Source organism: Camelina sativa, chromosome 7, assembly GCF_000633955.1.
Source record: "Camelina sativa cultivar DH55 chromosome 7, Cs, whole genome shotgun sequence".
Lineage (NCBI taxonomy): Eukaryota > Viridiplantae > Streptophyta > Magnoliopsida > Brassicales > Brassicaceae > Camelina > Camelina sativa.
The window spans coordinates 15,556,384-15,578,714 of record NC_025691.1 but is presented as its reverse complement, the minus strand read 5'-3'; the positions used below and the strand labels follow the sequence as shown (position 1 = coordinate 15,578,714).

The 22,331-nt window shown below is 34.3% G+C and overlaps 2 protein-coding genes across 2 annotated transcripts; both read right to left on the bottom strand.

The window, feature by feature from the left end:
- Positions 4,821-5,570, bottom strand: LOC104704655 (putative mediator of RNA polymerase II transcription subunit 12). The gene is made up of 2 exons (XM_010420703.1): positions 5,436-5,570; positions 4,821-5,330 (listed from the first exon to the last, which is right to left on the bottom strand). Exons 1-2 carry the CDS (start codon positions 5,568-5,570, stop codon positions 4,821-4,823), a joined length of 645 nt encoding a protein of 214 aa, XP_010419005.1.
- LOC104701227 (DELLA protein RGL1-like) lies at positions 19,669-21,680 on the bottom strand. Its single transcript, XM_010416877.2, has one exon. The coding sequence runs from the start codon at positions 21,362-21,364 to the stop codon at positions 19,838-19,840; it is 1,527 nt and encodes a 508-aa protein (XP_010415179.1). The 5' UTR covers positions 21,365-21,680; the 3' UTR covers positions 19,669-19,837.

Here is a 22,331-nt window from a genome sequence, read left to right as displayed (position 1 = left end):
AGGGAACCATGAAAAGCGTGGTGGGAAGTTACGTCATCCTTCATCTTTTCTTTCTTTTAATGGAATGATTCAGGACTGTGGCTTTTTGGAGTTTCCCTATCTTGGTGATTGTTTGTCTTGGAGGGGTTGGCGTGATAAAAAACCTATACGTTGTCGGTTAGACAGGTCTTTAGGGAATGAGGATTGGCATGATTTGTTCTCGGACGCTGTGTCAGAGTATTTGCCGATGATAGCCTCTGATCATAAGCCTCTAGTGGTTAATATTGGTGCTAAAAGGCCGCGGGGGAAAAGGAGTTTTATGTTTGACCGCCGCAGGATTGGTAAGGCGGGGCTGATGGATGTGATTACATCGGGGTGGGACGGGGATTTGGACCAGGGTTCGGATAATTTCGTGCATAAAATTGTGAATTGTCGAAAGGCAATCTCTCAGTGGCGTAAATCCCAAGTTCCATTCAGTAGGGAAACCATTGAGTATTTAAAACGGCAGTTAGATGTGGCTCTGGCGGATGATTCAATTCCTCCATCTACTATCTCGGATCTTTAGAATCGTTTACATCAGGCGTATGGGGATGAAGAGATTTACTAGTATCAAAAGACTCGAAATAAATGGATGAGATTGGGGGATAAAAATTCGAAGTATTTTCATGCCCTAACAAAGCAGTGACGCACTCGTAATCGGATTACTGGTTTGTTTACTAAGGATGACACCTGGTCGACCGAGGATGTGGATATTTGTAATACTGCGGTATCGTATTTTGAGGATGAGTTTACTACAACAAACCCGGTAGATTTTTGAGGAGATCCTAAGGGAGGTCAATACAGTTATTACGGCCGAGGATAATGAGCGGCTCACAGGTCCCGCAACAGAGGCTGAGGTCAAGTCAGCCTTATTTATGATGCATCCGGATAAAGCCCCTGGTCCAGACGGAATGAGAGCTTTGTTTTACCAAAAAGCATGGAGTATAGTTAAGACGGACCTGGTCGGTTTGGTTAATAGGTTTTTTGTGGAGGGAGTCTTTGGCAAGGGCCTAAATCGAACTCATATTTGCCTTATTCCAAAGGTGGCCAAGCCAACTCGAATGGCAGAATTACGTCTGATTAGCCTGTGTAACGTTGGATATAAGATTATTTCTAAGATATTGTGCCAGCGGCTTAAAAAGGTTTTACCTGGTCTTATTTCTGAGACTCAATCGGCATTTGTTCCTGGTCGGTTGATCTCAGATAATATCCTTATTGCTCAAGAGATGTTTCATGGCTTACGCACAAACCCGTCTTGCAAAGGGAAATTTATGGCCATAAAAACTGACATGAGCAAGGCATACGATAGGGTCAAGTGGGATTTTGTGGCAGCTTTGTTACGGAAGATGGGGTTTGCAGAGTCATGGGTTTCATGGATAATGTTTTGTGTCACTTCGGTTGAGTATAAAATTCTTCTCAATGGCCAGCCAAAGGGTTTGATAGTTCCAGAGAGGGGGTTACGACAAGGTGACCCTTTATCTCCTTATTTGTTCATTTTATGCATAGAGGTTTTAATTGCTAATATAAGGAGAGTAGAGAGGAATAAGCTTATTACATGGATAAAAGTGGCGAATAAATGCCCGCCTATTACGCATTTGTTGTTTGTCGATGATAGTCTTTTTCTGTAAGGCGGACAGAGAACAATGTCGGGTTATTTTGGATATCCTACAACAGTATGAATCTGTTTCGGGCCAAAAAAGAAATCCAAGTCCTCGGTACAGTTTGGTCACAAAATTGATGAGCTGACAAAGGTAGAGCTCCAGGATGTTCTCAGGATCACAACTTTGGGTGGTATGGGGTCATATATGGGTTTACCCGAAAGTTTGGGTGGGGATAAAACCAAGGTCTTCTCATTTGTCCGAGAACGGATTCCGAGTCGGATAGGCCTGGGCATTCGGGTATCCGATCGGATTCGGGTTCAGATGTTCGGGTTTTCGGATTTTCGGATGTAGAGATATAAAACATGATCTGGTATTTTCTAATATCGGGTCGGGTTCGGGTCAGGTTTGGATTACCCGAAGTCATAAAAAAAAAAAAAGTCTGTCGTGAAAAAAAAAAAGAGAACAAAATACTTTCTTATTTCTATCTTCCTCTTCTTGTCTCCATCTTCATCTCTCTTTTTCAGCAAAAAACCCTATATTTGTTTATCCATAGTCACTACTTCAAAAATTAAATCCTTCAAATTCCCTACCAAATCTAATATTTATAGCAAATTATATGATATGATTCATATTTATCTTCCAACCTCACTCACTCTTCAAACCCCACAAACTATCTTTTTTTTTGTAGATCTGCTTGTCATGTTTTTAGTAAAATTGATCTGGTTAATAAAAAAAATAAAACAATTATGGGTTCTGTTGATTGAGAAAGAAAAATAATAAATCAATTTTAGAATACATAATTATATATATATATATAAATAATTAACGTTTTCATACTATGACATAAAACTAAGGTGGCAAAATGGTTTATGATACACTTGTAAATGCCTAAGGTACTGGGTTCAAACCCACTTAGATGCATTTTTGTATTTATTTCGGGTATTACCTGAACCCGATCGGATATCCGAATTTCAAAGAAACTAAATCCGATCGGGTATTTAGTACTATCAGAATCCGAACCGAACTGCCTATTTTGGGTCGGGTTCGGGTTCGGGTTTCAGATTCGGTTAAAATGCCCAGGCCTAGAGTCGGACGAATGGTTGGACAGAAAATTTGCTTTCGAAAGGGAGAAGGAAAGTGATGATTAAATCTGTTGCTACTGCTGTTCCGACGTTCGTGATGTCTTGTTTTCGGTTACCAAAAACAATTACATCAAAACTTACCAGTGCAGTGGCAAATTTTTGGTGGAGTACTAATTGTCAGTCGGGGGGCATGCATTGGCATGCCTAGGAAAAAATATGTGTTAGTAAACAGCTAGGTGGACTCGGTTTTAGGAATGTGGATGATTTTAATTCGGCCTTACTGGCCAAGCAACTATGGCGTCTGATTGACGTTCCAGACTCACTGTTTGCCAGAGTTTATAAAAGTAGGTACTATAAGAATACGCATCTGTTGGATCCAATTAGGTCATACTCTCCCTCGTATGGATGAAGGAGTATATGTTCCGCTCGCTCTCTGGTTAATAAAGGATTTATTAAACGGGTTGGCTCCAGGGACACCATTTCCATATGGTCTGATCTTTGGGTACCAGCTCAATTCCCGAGACCAGCTTTAAGTAAGGGCCTGGTAAAGGACCCTTCTCTTCAAATGAATCAGTTAATTGATCGACAGACAAACACTTGGCGTATGGATATGCTTAATGAGCATTTTGATCCACTAGATGTTGCATTGATAAGGGTTGTACCATTGGATGGTAACCAAAAGGATGATCCTTTCGGTTGGCATTTCACGAAAACTGGGATGTATACAGTAAAATCAGGCAATCACACTACACGTACTGATGTACCTCGGACCTTTGTGACCACTGGTTCTGGCCCGGAAATTACCTCCCTCCTCGCTAGTATTTGGAGGGTCTGTTGCCCTCCTAAAATTCAACATTTTATGTGGCAGGTTTTATCTGGATGTATCTCGGTTTCGGCAAATTTGGGACGACGGGTATTGCTTGTGATTTAGGATGTGTACAGTGCGGTGCGGATGCGGAAACAGTAAACCATGCACTTTTTGTTTGTCCTCCGGCCCGTCAGGTTTGGGCTCTAGCACACGTGCCGGTGGGGTCAATTTCCTTCCCGACGGATTCACAGTATGCAAATGTTGATCACTTTTTAGGGCAGCAGAATCTTGGGGCTCATGTTGCGGGATATCGTTGCTTTATCTCTTCATCCGGATATGCTCAGTCTCGGGATCTCGTTGCTTTATCGATGGATCTTGGAAAGCAGTTCATCCCTTTGCAGATGCTGGATGGTGTTGTACCTCGCTCCAGACTGCGTCGCCGATTTTGGGAGCCAAGAATCTCTGACGAAGTTTATCTCCATTACATGTTGAAGCTGAAGCGTTCCTTTGGGCGATGCGCTGCATGATCGGCCATGATTTCAGAGAGGTGGCTTTCTATACAGACTGTTCAGATTTGGTGAAGATTGTGTCTTTTCCTTCCGAATGGCCAGCGTTCTCGGCGTACCTTGACGACATCAAGATTGATAGGGAAGAATTTTCTTCTTTCTCTTGATGTACCTTGATGTATATTTAGTTTCTAGAAATGCTAATGTAAGTGCGGATTCTTTGACACGCCAAGCGCGTACATCTCTATATCAAATTTATTTGTAAACAACTTCCCTCTCAATAGGCTTGTTTGAGTTGATCTTTTGTTGACAAAAAAAAAAAAAAAAAAAAAAAAAAAAAAAAAAAAAAAAAAAAAAAAAAANACATGTTCTCTTATTGTTTCCAATCACAGATACGCCGGAGACAAAACACATGTAACATTCTTAAAAAAACTCTTAACGAGGTTTTATGGGTTTTAAATATGATTTTCGTATAATAGCACTCAATCTCAGCTTCTTATATTCGTTATATTTTTTGTGTTTCTCTTAAGAACACGTAGTCACTACCAACCGCTCATTTGATCAGGTAAGCTACTGTCTTTCTAAAGATGATCGATCTCTCATTTGTAATCAAATAAAAGAAACAATTAAAGAAGCCTAAACAACACATAGTGTTTAACGAGTTCAAGTTTTCAATGTGGAAACCATACATATCGCTGTTGTACTTTGATGTTGTTGTTGTTGTTGCTGCTCAGTAGCGACAGCATGTTCTTCCTCATTATTGAATAATTCATCGATGTCAAAGAATCTTTCATCGTTAGACATATCAAACGTTTGATATATATACGCCGATGTTGTTAACAAGTCTTCTTGGGTCATCGCCATCCCAGTTCTTCAATATATATTGACCTTGCGGAGGAGAAGGATTCATCTGTTGTTGTAGTTGTTGATGTAGAGTAGCGAGACCATTTTCTTCCTTTAGCGTCGTCATCATGCGATATTGTAGTTGCTGATACTCAATATCATGAGGCTGTGCTTGGTAAGAATCTAGTGGGGCTGGCTGGAATATAAGTTGTTCATACGCAATATGATGAGGTTGCGGTTGATAAGAATCTAACGGGCCTGGCCAAAACTGCCGCTGATGATACGCCGAATCACAAGGCTGCGGTTGATAACAATCCAACGGGGCTTGCGGAAACTGCTGCGGTTGATGTGGTTGATGAGAGTCGATAGTACAAGACTGCTTCTCAACATCCTCTTCTAATGCTTGCTTCTGCTTCTCATTCTCCTCTTCTTCTGCTTTCTTCTTGTTTATAGCTTGTGGACTCGGATAGATCTTGCACAATTAAAGCATAGTCCTACACGCACCAAAAAAAAAAAAAAAATTACAATAAAATAAAATAAAAATTAATAACTTGGGAACCAAGAAACGCATACATACCTTTTCGTCATCAGCAGAAGACTCATCAACCCAGTATTCATGCACCAACCAATCAGTTTTTACGCCACTTGGTTGTTTCCCCACGTAGTTTGCTACTGCGGTTTTGTAACCAACGAGGCCTCCATCGTCAATCATCTTGGTAGCAACTGTTGCGTGCCAATATCCGCCATTGTCTCCACGTTTATGCTTTTTGCCACCTTTACAAATCTTGTTCCTCTCCGATATAAAGAACCATTTTCATATCATTACCCTTCTCATATTCCACTATTTCCAAATATATATATATATATATATATATATATTTTTTTTTTTGCCCTAATAGGAAAAATATAAATTAATAAAGAAACCTAAATTAAGAAATAAAAAGTATATATATATATATACGGAGACAAACCTGAGAGTTGTTCTGGATTGGACTCGTAGATGTTATCACAAAGTTGAGAAATGAGTAATTATTTCCTTCAAAGTAGTGTTTTCGTCCAAGTAGTATTTAAATGAGGTTCACATCGTTTGGTTCAAACTTATAACCTGGCGGAAAGGAAGTCTTGTTGAAGGAGAAGACAAGTTATCAAGTAAAGAAGAAGCTGGGGCGATCTACAGTGTCTTGGGGCCACTGGTTATTGTTATTATTATCATCTAGCTCATTTGGTTAAACGAGATTGGTTTTGATGCCCACATTTGTAACTTATTTCTTTGTTTTTTTTTCCTTTTTGTTTATCAGTTACCACGTTTCATTTTCTTTCTTAGTATTTTCTTTCCTGCATGTTTTTATTCTTTGTTATGATTCGTACATATTTCTTGTTCCATTTTATTGTCTATCAAATTATGTTTATTCAATTCTTATTTTCTCTTTCTAATTCCATTTGAACTTTCAAAAAAAAAAATCATCATTTTAAACTGTAAAGAAGATTACATTGGAATTAAAAATGTTAATAAAATGAGTAACTTAGTAAACATTTTATTGTCTTCTTTGTTATTAATTTTATATAGAGTTTAATTTTTTGTGATATTTTAGAAATGTAAATTCAAATCATACTTATATGGATAAATTACATGTTTATTGAGATTTATAACTGACCAAATAAACAATTTTATATGAAATATGTATTAGAGTATATTTAGAAACCAAAAAAATTGGTGTCTATGTCAAAAAAGAAAAAAAAATTGATGTCTTCTTGAATTTCATATTTTAAAAATATACTAAAAGTATTTATAATTGGTTTTATTTAATATTTATTATTATCTAAATTTAGAATTATTAATTATATATAATATGTTCCCCATACAGATGGTCGTTGTGTTTGCGGTTCCGGCAAGGATCTCTCTTTGTGCTTCTCTCTTCCAGGCATCAACATCGAGTAAGTTTGGGGACTTGACAATAAGATTGAAAGTAGTTTGTAAGAGATTCAACGTAGGTAATAGATCTTTATTTATAAGGGTGTAATACGACGGTGCATATGGATTTTAAGTTTATAAAGAAATTGAAAAAATATATATAATTTGATTAGATTAGATTTAGATATTTTTCGAAATATTTTGATATTATCTTTGTTCATAAGAAAAATATTTTATCATATATATTTGTCAACTTTGATATTTTTTCTTCAAAACTATGAGAAAAAAAACACTGACCGATGCTAGAACATCCGTGGAGAACTCTGGTTTAGGGTAATCAATCTGGTTATTGTACAAGATTATTGGCATTTTAGTATATTTTCCAAACTTAATTAGAAATGTAGTACATGTACTATTCATAATTGGCGAAATAGTTAGGATCCCACTTGTGAAATAAAATGTTTGTGAGATAAAATTGTGAGAGAGAAAGAGAAATGAGATGGTGTATGTGGGTGAGAGAGAAATAAGGAAAAATATAATTTTTTGTTTTTATTTTATTTTTGTCATCACACCCTATCATATCTATTTATTTAAATATTTTGGTAATATGATTTTTTTTTTTTAAAACAAATCAGATATATATAAAAATCTATATTTTTTCTTTATAATTTGATATGTATTTTTTCTGCTGATTTTATTTGATAATGTTAAATACTTTTTACAAATTTTGTATCCGTACATATTATTAAGTGTACAGATGTCTGTACACATTATTAAGTGTATACATTATATTTATACAATTAATAGTGTGTAGAAACATTTGTATACTTAATAAGGTGTTTAGATATTTGTACATTCAATAAAGTGTACAGACATTCGTACACCTAATAATGTGTACAAACGCACAAAAGATGTATATAATATATTTAATAATTATTAAACAAAATACATATCAAATTGTAAAGAAAAAAATCTATATTTTTTTTGTATCTGAAAAGTTTTCTAAAAAAAATTATGTTAACAATTATTTAAGTAATTATCACAATTTTTCAATCTGACAAATGGGTCCTACATAACTCTCTTATCTCACACACACACTCAGAACACAAACACTCTATCACCTATTTTGCCAATTATAAATAGTATTTGTACTAAAACACTAATTAAGTTTATAAAATATACTATAATGGGAACATACCTCGATAATATACAGACCCGGTTATCGTTATTTCGGTTATTCAAGTCCAAGTCGGTCCATTGACTTAATATTTAAGTCAATATTTAGTAAATTTCCCGTATCTACAAAACCTAAACTATTAATGTTAATTTGGATTAAAATAATATATATTGTGGCATCGAATTATTTTATTTTAGGATTTTTCGACAGAGTTCTCATGTTTAGGGAAAACTAATTCACTATTGGAATCTCTTACAAACTTAACATATACATGTATTGATTAAAATAATTTTGTGGCATCCAATTATTTCTCCTAACACACATTAGTAACAAACAAACAAACAAACATTGATTAATGCATGTGAAGTACATATCCTTTTATAAATATAATTGGAAATTAGAAAATATGCAATACAGGTTTAGAATCTGAATCTGTCAAACAAAAACTACATGGAGGTGGGTGAAAAGTTTGCTTTACATGCATTCGTCCCAAATGGTTTCACTAGTCACATATTGACTTGCTTCAATAGATGCTAAAAAATAAGTAAACATATACAATAGCTTTTCTTAAACCAAAATTAGTATTAAAAAGTCGGCTCCATCATTGGTTGTCTAGTTTAGAGGGACATAGAGTTTCAAAATGAAGGCTTAGAAAAATATATATGTATAAAGATGAAAAATTTATGCATGCCCGAAAATAGACCCAATGGAGAATGCACCAAACTGCTGGGCAAGGATCACACTTATATAAGAATAACATCTATATATATAGCTCAGGCAACAACAAAACAACTCGCGAAGAGATGTATAAGCTTTAAAACATGATTATTGGCATAGTATGTTGTTACATCATGTCCAAAGCTCTTTCATCTCTACGTGAGTTGCTGCATTTGCTATTCATAATGGTGGGTGCCCTAGAAGCTTGTGCATCTTTTACTCGGTTCACCCTCGGATAAGCAGATTTGCTACCTCTCTTTGACGGCATTATGCCCAATCATCATCAAAAATCATAATCACTGAAAAGAAACTTTAACTTTAGGCTAGCTCATTCTAGTGTTTCTATCTTTTGAAAATTATTTTTTATATTTGAAACACCAAAAAAAAAATTTCTATAAAATGTAGCCTTTCTAGTTAAGGTTTGAATGGTGACGGCTGTCAGGATGGACAAATCCGTCAGTGGATTAGACCTCTTTTTATTTACCATTCATTAAGTTTAGTCTGCAGTAGTCTGGTCTAAAGAAAACAGAAAAAAAATCGTTGCAGACCAACTATGGACTATTTTTACGTACAAATAAAATTGGTCTGCAGCGGTTTGTTGTCCGCCTTATGTTTAAAGAGGACTAAACCGCTGATGGATTTGGCAGCCCCGACCACAGTCACCATTCAGACCCTAAGTATCAGCCTAGCATGCCACACTAGTATAGGCCTTACCATTTCTTCACATCCTCTGTAAAACTCGAATCAAAGGCAGACTTCTCTAGGATATCTTTTCTTGTTAAACTTCCAGTCTAAATATATGTTTTAAAAAAGCTTACTAAATCAAGAATTTTAAAAGGAAGAAAATAACTCAAGTCAATGGTTAATCACATCATTATCTTAAATAAATAATAATATGTAACTATTTGGATCACATGTAACTCTGATTCCTAAAGACATGTTTACATGCTTATGTATCTTCATGGTTGACTCTCTAATCTATTGAAGTCTAAAGGAAATCTCCTAGTTCCACAATACATGGTTTTGGCTAATATGGCTGTATCACTTATTCTATGATATTTAGATTAAACCTTTACGGGCTGCGACTTCTTTTGGGACAAGACAACCATATCATAGATGTAACACCCAGACCCGTCATACGGTCCGGACAATGTGTTGACTCCCTCGCCGGCCCAAAACGCTCTTTAAATGAAAAACCACCAGCTAGAAAATGTAAACGAACTCTTAACTTAACCAACTTGCAAAAGAGAGAGGAATGGGCAATTGATAATTACTCAGTGAGGGAAAGCCTCAGGGCTCCCGAAGTCTCCACACCCAAACACGCTTAGACAATAACCAAGTCTAAACCTAAGCCAAGCAGCAATCACTGTGTCCTAAATCCTATGACACCCAAACATACACACACATCACACAAATGGAACTACGTACGTCCCATGAAACAACATGCATTCACGCCCATACCCGTGCATTACCGGATTCCTCATGCTTTCGCACTTCTTCCTGCACATTTTCACTTGCATATCCGGATTCCTCGTGCTTCTCGCACTTCTTACACGCATATCAACGCGTTGGCTCGTCAGCCAATCCTGATCTACTCGCATTCCGCGCCCGTAGACCACCACACAACTACAAGGATCTCTCCTTGCATGACTCCCTGCGGCTCACCGCATCTACGTGCCACTGGCACCTATCTCCTCACACACAAGCACATTTTACCACAACAACATGCATTCACCCAACCATATCAATATCAATCAACACACAATCATTTTCTAATCTCATATTTATACTAGTTCTTATATAATATAATAAATATATAATTATATATGTATAAATAAGATATACACTCATCCAAATATACATTACTTATATACTATGTAACATATAGATATATTCAGCTTAAACTTAAACTAAGTAACTATCCAAACACATCTGAATATGTAGAAGACACCAACTAGTCCTCACCTTAGCCACATGAATCGCATCTTCGACTTAGCACTTGTAACAATATAATCCGTCTTAACAACAACCTCGGTCTGCAATGATTTAGATGATAACAATCCATTAAATAATCCATGATTATTCCATTAAACCAAATCCAAACGCATGCCCCGGTTTAACATTTCTTTGTTTGAGTTTGTGCTCCTTAATTAAATCGATCAACCACAATTTAATAATTAAACCAAACCAATATAATTACCCCATATTATACATGATCGCACAACACCACACTTTTCACGTACCCACATAATTGAGTTCGGTAATGGACCTTAATTACACAAACTATTTCCGGTTTAGTTGGTTTATGCTCCCGGTTCAATAATCAACACAACAAACCACAACAACAACATACACGAGTGTTAGCTTAGCCGTTTACCTCGCTCGCCGTTCACTCTCAGCCAATCCTTGACGGTTCGACGTGACGGTTTAGTCACACGGTGGCTACTTCCCCATGGTTCAACAACATACATCACAAGCAAGCAACAAATGAAGGATTAGGTCTACACAGTCTGTAACTTCCAGCCCAAGTTATAAAACAAATCTAGGTTTCCTTACCTATAATGGCCTCGACGATGGGCTACGGCTGCTTTCGGTGACAGTGGCTGACATCTCCAGTGACAGCGGCTGACATCTCCAGTGACAGCGGCTAACACATGGTAGCAACTCCAGTGATATACGATGGCTTGCTCACCAACGGTGGTGATCGACGGTGGCGCACAACAAATCTCTGTGACCTCTTTCTCTTCTTCTCAACAATGGCAATGACAACCACATGAGAAAGACGGTGATGATGGTGAACTCCGACGTTGAGAGAGACTTAGGATTAGGGTTTACAAACTCTCTTCTCTCGACAAAACAAGGGCGGCGATATGAGTGCATCCACGTTAACACCATTACACACAATAACCCTTGTCGTTTTTGTGACTTAACTCTTCTTGGTCCTTTATGGGCTGAATTAGGATCCACAATAACACCGTTTAAAATCCGGGATGTTACAATAGAGCTTTTAACTTAATGTTTTCATGAATGCACAAAACATATTGAGTTAAACTGCCATTTTTTTGTGATAAACTCATAGACGGATTACAGCATTTGATTCATGTCACAACCCACAACCAACAAATAACAATCAGCTATATCATGCATGATTCAAATGATTGTCTTTGTTGTGAAACATAAAATGGACATCAATTGGACCAGCTTTTAATATAACAGTTATTTGGTAAATATATATACATTTTTTGTATTTGACATGTATGTTATGAAATAAAGAAATCAAGTAATAGTAGGATAAAACAAATAGAACGTAGAGACACACGACTGTGTAATTGAATTTAGTTTTTTTGAAACTATATATTATTTGAGAATATAATTAAACAGGTAGTCATATAAAAGAATTGAATGTTCAGTTAAAACCAAATAATTGTCTAAAATAGAATAGCAGTAAAATTAAAATATTAAGAAAAAAAACATGAAGTCATAACAACTATTGGTAGATTAATATTTGATGTATAGTAGTATATTGATAATTGTAGATTTGGTAATTTTATTAGTATAATATAGTTATCAGTGTGAATTTGATTTAGTTCATACTAGTAGAGTTTAAATTTTAGATATAGTGAAATAATTGTCTGTGTATAGTTTTAAAAGCGCTTTTTAGTTCATATGCTTGTCAGATTATACCCCAGCAGCAATTATATAATGACTCCATTATACTAATTATTTTGGAGGATTTTCAAAAATACCATTTTTCTATGTCACTTATTAAAATATCCTTCCATGGTGTCTATTTTCAAAAATACGACTTTTTAATATATTAAATGACTAAATTCTAAAAACTCCAAATACTAAACCCTACCCCCTAAAAACTATAACATAAATGTAAAATAGAGAATCCAAACCTAAAAAAAAATTAAAAAACTAATTTAACATATTGTAATTATTAAAAATAGGGTTAAAATGAAAATATTCAATAAAGGGTATTTTTGAAAATGGGTACATCAAAAAGGATTTCTAACAAATTCTCTATTATTTTAGAAGGTTAGCGTATTTGATTTTTTTTGATGTATAATATAGTTTTATATTTTGTGTTTATTGTATTTCCGTCATTATTTTGTGAAATACTTCAAATTAGTAATTATAATATTGTAATTATGAGGAAATAAAACTTATTAATTTATCAATCCGATTAAATTTAATTTTATCAACCCATCATTGCTATTGAACACACTATTTTTTCTTCATAGATTGAGTAATATCTCCATTTAAATAATTCAAATTACAAAATATGTAGAAAAAATCTACATATTTATTAATCATATGTATTATGTGATAATTTAAAGTAATTTTCAATTGAAATCAAAGAAAGATGATAGGAAAATTATAATTTAAAATCTTAACATAATTTTTCAGATATAATAATTAACAGTAAATCATATGGTATAGTGAAACAATCCGACCTGTTTTTTATTTAAAATATAATATAATATAATTAAATATCTCATAATATATAATTACAACCCAAACAATAAACCAATATCTTCAACTCCAATTAGCATAAACCAACCATCATCATTCACAATGGAAACATATAAACTACCTAACATAACCAGCAAGCTTCTAACCAGGTTCCAACAATAATAACATAACATCAACACAACAACCGAGACCCTATATCATCCTCTTTTTCATTGCCATGATTCCACGTCACACATTACTTGCACCACAAACACAATGAAATGCATGAGTATTACCAGAAATACTCAGTGAGGCGATCCTTCCATATACGAGCTACACACATAAGCAAATCAAGAGTATAACCACAAATAAAACATAACAAACCAGTCATTGAATAGAACACCCAATAACATATTCACCACACCTACACATCATCACACAAAACAAGTCATACAACCAAATCGCTCAAATAAGCTCATGGTCACGCACTTACCTTAAAAAGATGATTCGAACAACAAACACAAACAGGAGAAACTCTCCTCGCATCTGCATCAGCCCAACAATGCCCTACACGAAGCCACACAACCAAAACAACCTTGAAGCAAAATTGACAGAAATAACAGAAAACGACATTCTCAAAGACGAAACCCTAAAACTAAAACCAGCCGTTAAACATCAAATCTCTTCGGTGAAAAGCTAGCCCAGACCTTCCCACAAAATCTTTTAGCGATCTAGTAGCAGACAAGACCACGATCTCAGTTACAACCCCAATGGTCCCAGAACGTCTGAAAAACTGTATCTAACAAAATTGTCAATAACTCACGGAGTTTAAACCCATATTCACTTCTATATAAAGGAAGAACTACGAAAAAGGCTTAGGTACAACTATTCCGGAAACCATTACCTTAGGAAATGATTTAAACAGTCGAATCATTTTTCTCCCAAACCCAAACAGTTCTGTCTCCCTTGCCTTACACACCAAAGTCGGGGTTCCTCTCTTCTCCTTTCCTTCACGCCCAACGACCAAGTCTCTCTAACTGTCTCTTTCTCTTTGAGCAGTAACAACAAAGAGAAACACACAAAACAGAGAGGAGACATCGAGGCTTATAGAAACAAAATAGAGCTCTTTGGTTTAATTTAAAATTAAACAAGAAATTAGCTAAATCAATAGTTAATGAACCCATTTCTTTGGTTTAATTAGTAAATTTACCAGTTTTATAAACCAACAATAATTAAACCTAATTCACTTCAATTTCCAATATAAACTCCAATATTACATATTAACTAGATTTTAACCCGCGGTATACCGCTGGATATTTTTGATATAATTTAATATATATTAATTAAATTATGCTCTACTTATATGTATATAGATTACATAAATTTTTATAGAAGTTTTATTTAGTTGTAAGTACCAATTTTAAAAAATATATATATATTGGAAATGTGTAGTAGTAATTTTTTAATAATATTAAGTTATAGTTGTTTTTTAATATAGTTTTAAAATAAAGTGTAAATATTATGTAAAATTGGCTTTCTAATATATATGACACATCAGTAGTGTGAATTGTAAAATTTTATATTTTGAATATTTTTATTATTAGTAATAAACATTGGTTTATTTATTTATTTAGTAATGAAGTTGTGTGTACACGGTGTTTTTACGGGTTTTAAATAGTGATACAACTCTGAAAATTCGTTATTTGGTTGTTTTTTTTCAGATACCTTAAGCTGAAATCCATTTGCTATTGATTATATTCCTTTTTCTTTGAAAATAAACTATCGGCCAAATAGAAAAGTTTGAGGTTTCATATTTTTAATATGATTGTAAATATATATTAATTTATTCAACCAAATAAAATTTTGCATTACGTAATCGTTTTAATATGTTTTTTTTATATATTTGAAAAACCTATTATGTATTAATAAAATGTCAATGTTTGAATATTCTAACGTATGGACAATATAGCTGGGCTTATTTGGGCCTACTAAGAATACAGATTTTAATGGTGAAACTAAAAATGTTTATTAAATAAGTTTGCTGGTAAAAGGAAAATTGCAAACAACAACTTTTTTCTTGTTGCTTTCCGTCGCATCTGTCATCCAAAATCTTCTCTTTTTAGTCAATAATCAGTTTTTTAGTCAATAATCAGTTGTTCCATTCAATTATTCTCTACATCCTTACATACTCTCACTATATCTGCTAAGATGTCGAGGAAAGCATACTTATTGCCTCCAGATTTTTATTGAGCATAATAGATTTGCTCGATGCTTTTTTGGGCAATATCTAGTTCTAATTAATCTATTTAAGGAAACATGAACTGGAATTGCCTAATTCGTAATTGAATTCAATGTTTCTGTAAGTGGCTTGTAATTTCTTTTTTAGTTCCATGTAGATCTATATTATTTTCCTTTGTAACGACTCTTTGTTTTCCAGTTTTTGCAATTGATTTTGAGAGATGATGAAGAACTGATTCTGAAGAAATTGTACTGGGCAGTATTAAGGTTTATTACGAAACTCTTATGTGACAAATAATTAATTTGGTCACTCATTTTAAGTATTTTTGGATGAGAAGGAGTTAGTAAACATCTGGATTACGTTTGACAGAAATGAAAAGAACATGAAAGTTTTATTATTGATGTTAGTAATATATATTCAGATAAATAATACACACAGTTTGTTTGAAAAATAATATAAAAGTTTGTAGTTTACAGTTCATCTCTTAGTTGGAAATCAATCTTCTTGGTTGGCATACTATTGACATCAATGGTCTCCATTTCACCCACATTGACAACTTGTCCAACAATGTCTACAATTTTTAAAATAGAATCATATTCTAGTTATAATAATAAGACTAACCATGAGAATGAATGTATATGTTACCGATTAAAATGTTTGCATTTAGACCACCAGTCTCCACGTCTTTGAAAGTAGTCAGAGACAGGTAGTGGTCATCAGACAGTGGATTAATCCATGTGACAATGGTTTGAGCCAGGAAATCCATTTTGTAATAGTGGCTTGTTGGTCTAAATTGATCTGCTGCATAAACCAATCCAAAGTGCTGAATGTTTTTCCATTCACCAGGCACCATATACTTTTCGAAAGGAGTCATACAATCATTCTTAACAGAAGCATGTATTTTTGTTCCCTGAAATAATGTTTAGTTATGATTTGATATTGGACATGTAGATGAGGAAAAGGTTGCAATTTATCTTACATGTACGTCTGTGAGGACCATGTCAAAGGTCACTCCAAAAGCGGTGGTGTAAGTTTTCCAAAAGTGAAGGACTCGGACTTGCACTCTCCAGGATGTCTTGTAGGGCATTACATCATTAAGATAAGCAATTGCTTGCGCCATTATACTAAAAGGACTTTGAGTTTTGCTATTGAGTTTTCGAAATTGATTGATGTGATGAGATTAGAATGACTATAGAATATATCTATTTATACTGAAGTTGGTAACATAGGGCTTCGTAGTGATTGAGTTGTGATAATCTTGAATGGAAAGTACGAAATCTTAGTATTCAAATTTGTTTTGATTTTATGATATCAAATTAGGAATGTTCGATCTTTATTTGCATTTTTTTAGAAATTATGCTATTATAGAATTAGTTAATTGAGATCCTGATAATAAGTTGATTGGAGATTTAATATTACAAATTTCAATGATTTTGCGTAAATTGATATGAACTGATTTATATATTTAATCTTATGCCCTTAAAACCACCTATCGACTAATTAGAATAATTGTATTTTTGCAGATAAGTAAGGCCCAATATGTATACTAATATTGTCAAACGATACCGAAGCCCAAAATAAATAAACAATACCCAAGTCATTAGTGACGAATTGATGATGGGTGGGTATTCGGATAAAGACGCGGATCCTACAGATAAAATTGATTTATTGTGTTTTTTTAGTCAATTTTGTCCTTCTTAATTTCAATAAAGTGTTTCCTTTATTAATAATTGAATGACAATTTGAGTAAATAGATCAGGGATTTTGGACATTCTCCAATTTGTACTTCTCTTTTAATTATAAGAAGATTATTTAGGACACGGGCGTTACATATAATATCATATTTTAGTTTTTTAAGTTTGCTTAGTTAACAATTTTAAAATATTAATTACTAATTTTCGTTCATAATTAGAGATGAAGTGAATTATTTTTTTTGGAAACTTATAATTATTTGAATTTTTTTATTAGTTAAGGTTTATTTATATTTTTATCCTTAATGAGAAATTTTTAAATGGTCTAAAGACTAACCGCATTTGATCTACAAAAAATTATAAAAACTTATGAGTACTCTTCCTTTATATATATAATTATATATATCTGGTTTCAACAAGCTCTCTTTGCCTATCTGTGCGACTTTATGCTGACTTTCTAATGTAACTTGACAGATACGGATATATATTCTGGAATTTTAGATATTCGGATTTGAATCAATTAATATTAACTAAAACAAAACAAAACAATTAATATTACAAAACATTGTATGTATATTATATGTATCTTTGCGGGTTGAACGCTATGTATCGAGAGGCATATGATTCTTTTAAATTATATATAAATAAACTTGAAACCGAAAAAACTCTTCTCTCTCACACGAAGAGGGGCGATAATCAATAACCATTTTCTTAAATCAATCACCGACAGTTCTGCATCTCTGGCTGACGTTGGTATCTCCGGCATCGGCTGGTTTTCTTCCTTCTTCCCTATTTCTTTTCTGATATTGTTGTTTAGGTTTTTATTCTAGAACGCTTACCGATGATGATGGAATTGTTTTTGTCATCACGCCAAAGGGGTATCTCACTGTTTTCCAGTGGATCTCTAATGGTTTCTTTCGGTTGTTCACTTTTTCTCTATCGGTTCTTGTACTCACGATATATGTTTCGTCACCGGTGGATTCGAATCAACCGTTGTGTTTCAATGTCCGGCGATTTCGCCGAGAGTTTTCTGGTCTAGTTGGTCGTGCGTTTGTTCATACTAACACATGATTTTAGTTATGCGATTTTTCCCGGGCGTCAGTATGTTCTTTTGTGGGCGTACCGAAGACTAACACAAATCCCTTCAGATTTGAAATGTAATCATCGACTGACACGTAAACCACCATGGAAGCAATATATTGAAGAGGAGTTGGAGGCCAATAGAAGGACAATCAGAAGATGGTTTATACCATATCAACAAAAATGGGTTTTAAGTGCAACCAAGATCAATGACATCTCTTTCTACATGAGAGTTTCGACCAACTGGAAGGTTTTGCAATGTAACAGATGGATCGATGCCTATGATTTTCGAATGCATTATCAGTATTTCAACAGTAAAAAAGGATGAATCCCAAGCAAGAAAGTCACACCAAATTGCCCGAAAACACGAATAGGATTTAAGTTTTTGACTAGGAATGCGGAGCGTAATTTGCTTTATCGTTTATTCGTTACACAATTCATTGGTTGTATCTGTAATCTCATTGATAATATTTTATACTCTGTTTCATATCACTAAAGTTTTTAAGATGTTAAAAAAATAAAATAATAAATAAATAAACTTGGTTTTTATGTAAAACATTATATATGTTATATGAACAAACATTTAAAAACTCTTTTTAAATATATATAACAGATCATTAAATATCCATATTTTAAAATCAAATATCTCAACCCAAGATTTTACTAGTCATATATAGATATTTTATCTTCTACAAATATTATAATTTATGGAGCGCAACAAATCAAATTTTAGATCCGAATAAAAAGTTCATCCCTTCAGTAAATTGTAATTTTATCAAAAACGAAAGATGAAATAAATCAATAATATGTATATATCCCATTTTTAATAAAACGGAAGTACACAACATAGTTTTTGTAGACTTTCTATTTTTAATAAATGGTTACAAATTGTTACAAATAGGTTATAGATTAATTCATATATTAATCGGTTATACCTAAATATTGGGTGCAACCTTAATTAGGAATATTCCAAATTGATAATTGATATATTAATGGTAACAAATAAAATCATGAATATTCTAAACTGTATTTTCGGAAGATTTTAGTCCTATATCAAATTGTTTCCAAAGATTTTTAAACACAATATTACAAATTTATTTTTCACAGATTTTATTGATAAACCACAACGTTCAATAAAAATTAGGATCTGTGCTGTGAATTTTTTTTATTTATATTATAATTTTAAGACTTACATACTCTAACACGGGTTAAATATTTACATACTCTAGCACGGAAGCTGCTGAATACACTCTAGCACAGGTTAATAATTTTATATATTCTAGCACGAATTAAAATTAACAATATAAGACTTACATAATAGATTTACATTCCATAAGTGATATTTACTATAAAAATTGTTTGCATGAATTGCATCCAAATAATATTATAAACAATTACATATATAATATTTTACAAATAATGAAATGTATTTCAATCTTTGGTGTAGCACGGATCCAAATATATTATATATATATATATAGTCAAACAAATAAATTAATAAATAAAAAAAATTCTTTTTGACTTTCGAATGAAAACGATCAAATCTTACTGGCCTGACCTCAAATAGACTTTGTGCGAGGTCAAAATCTCGTGAACAAAAATTTAGTATTCATAAAAATTTGGGAAACGTGGGACTTTTTTTTTTATATAATCAGCAATGCAATAAAGTATATAGCACAATGTCCACCACATTCCCATTATTTATTCATTCCACACGATTGATCTGCCACGCAGATGCTGCAATAAGCGGTCGAGTTTGCCATCCAAGCAACAAACAACCTTCATTCTCCTCCACATTGTAACCATCAACTCCAGCATGAAGTGCCAACAACATGCTCGCTTGCTTATATGCGTTCGAACCAATATTAACTGGTTTAAATCCTCCCGAACCGAACCGGTTTCTCCACTGGTTTAGTGATTCGTGCCTTTCCACCCGGTCTTCACCTTCACAGGCCACAAGGTTTAGTATCTGCCGTCCCAAGAACAACTCCGACATTACTCGGTCTTGGCTCGGGGGGCCTTCGAGCGAGTCAAATAGGCTTGAGTAGTAATGTAAGGATTCCGTGAACCGGTCGACGAAAACCGTACCATTGTGGTTTGCTTCTTGCTCGACTACAGTCATGATATCCGGTCGGATTGATCTAATCGTGGATATAAACTTATCAATCGAACCGGGCTGAGCTAAGAGGCGATGGAGCTCAAAAACCGAGTTAACCGCGACAGATTCTAAACCGGGTCTAGTGTCTAGCATTTCCGGTTTAAGATCGGACAAATTATTCAAAGCAATGCTCTTAAACTCGAAATTGACACCAATATTACTCGCAAGCTGACCAAGTTTCCAACCAACTTCTTGAATTTCGGTTAACGAAGAACCGATACCGGTTAACCGAAAATCCGGTGGACCATTAGGACGAACAGCAAGAGCTTGAATCAAAGGCGGCCATTGTAAACCATGATTAAGCCCTAAATCAATAACATGAACCTTGTCAGCCGAAGCAAAAGCCTCAAGTATCGCTTGATTCGCCGTGAAGTGAGCGAACTTGAGATACGGACAAGACTCGTAGAAGTGAATCTGTAATGTATCCGACAAAGCAACGTCATCATCACGAGGGTAAATCCGGTAAATCCTCCTCGCTAGCCCTTCAGCGAAGTAAGTCGCGACCTTCCTCATCGCACCAGCTTGAGACGTCGCGAGTAACCCCACGTGCTTCACGAGCGCGTCGGCTAACTTCAGGTTGTTTTGTTGGACAGCTTCAGCGCAAGCTAAAAGCGCGTGGACCAAACGCACTCCAGTTTCTTGAGAATCCATAACCACCACAGAGCGCGTGGTGCTCATCTCCGATTCAACTCTCGTCCTCTTGCTCCGACGGCTCACGTGCTCTTCACGTGGGTACACTGCTGACCCAGGGATAGCTCTCAGATCGTACTCCGAGTCAGGTTTCCCTTGAGTCCGGGTCGGGTCAAGATCCGAGAGCATGCTTTCGACCCAACCGGAGAGATCAGAAGGGTTGTAATGAACAGTTTCATCAGAAAGATTCGAGACACCATCACCACCAAGAACCATCTCTAACTGTTCAAGCTTGTGCGCCACGTCAGCCATGTCGGAAGAACGAACCTTGTAACCTAAAACCACCAAAAGCTCGTCAACTCCGGCAGCTTCTTCCTTCATCGTCATTGATGAGCTCCCACCTTCTCCGGTGGATAATTCACGGTGGTTGTGCTCCCTCTTCATTAAAACCGACTCTTTTAATAATCTTTAGCGTGAAAAAATGAAATCTTTAAAGATTTTGTAAGCAGAGAAGAAAGAGAGATAGAGATAGAGAGAGAGAGAGGAGATTAGGAACACGAGAGTGTCATAATAATTGAACAAGAAGAAGAAAAATAAAATTCTAGTCTATTTTAAAAAAAATAATGATATGTTTTTTTTTATATATAATGTATGATTAGTATTTTATGAAAATAAAATAAAATGAAAATGAAATATTTGGGGTATCGAGCCAGCTTTTAATTGGAGTATATGAAATTTAGTACCGGCAAGTTCTTAAAAGCAAGCGCAGAGCCGTGGTACAACCGCAATCTAAAGCGCAATTATAAAAGGAAATTTATTTACCTATTTTATTTTCCTTTCTATATAATCTATACTGTAACAATAGATTCCCTTCTCTTCTTTTTCTGCGAATAATAATTTTTCTTTTTTTTTAATTTTCGAAATATGCTTCTCGAGAAAATTCAGTTTTGATTGATGTAAAAATCTGACATCATTATTTGCAACGAGATATTCTAAATCTATAGTAATTATTTTTGGTATTTGATTATATTTGTGATTTGTGAGATTTCTACATCATAGACTATGTGTAATCAAGTGAATTAACAGCTCTGATATTGGAAGTTGTAGTGTAGAGAAACAGTTTAGGTTAGAAAGTCCAATGTCTAAAGCCAACCACCACCCTATTTTTTCAACTACAAAGACATCCTTTTTTTTTTTGGTTGATTAGGAGATTCACTTATTATGTGTTATGTTGTGATTATTGTTCAAACTTTTTTATCATCTTTATAAATGAGAATAAAGAAAGGAATTTGTTATGTCCATTTATTAAATTATATCGTAACTAAGACATCATTCTAGAATAAATAAACATACACCAGAATTAAAAATCATTCGAGACAACAGTGTGGTTATGATACCAATCCTAAAATTT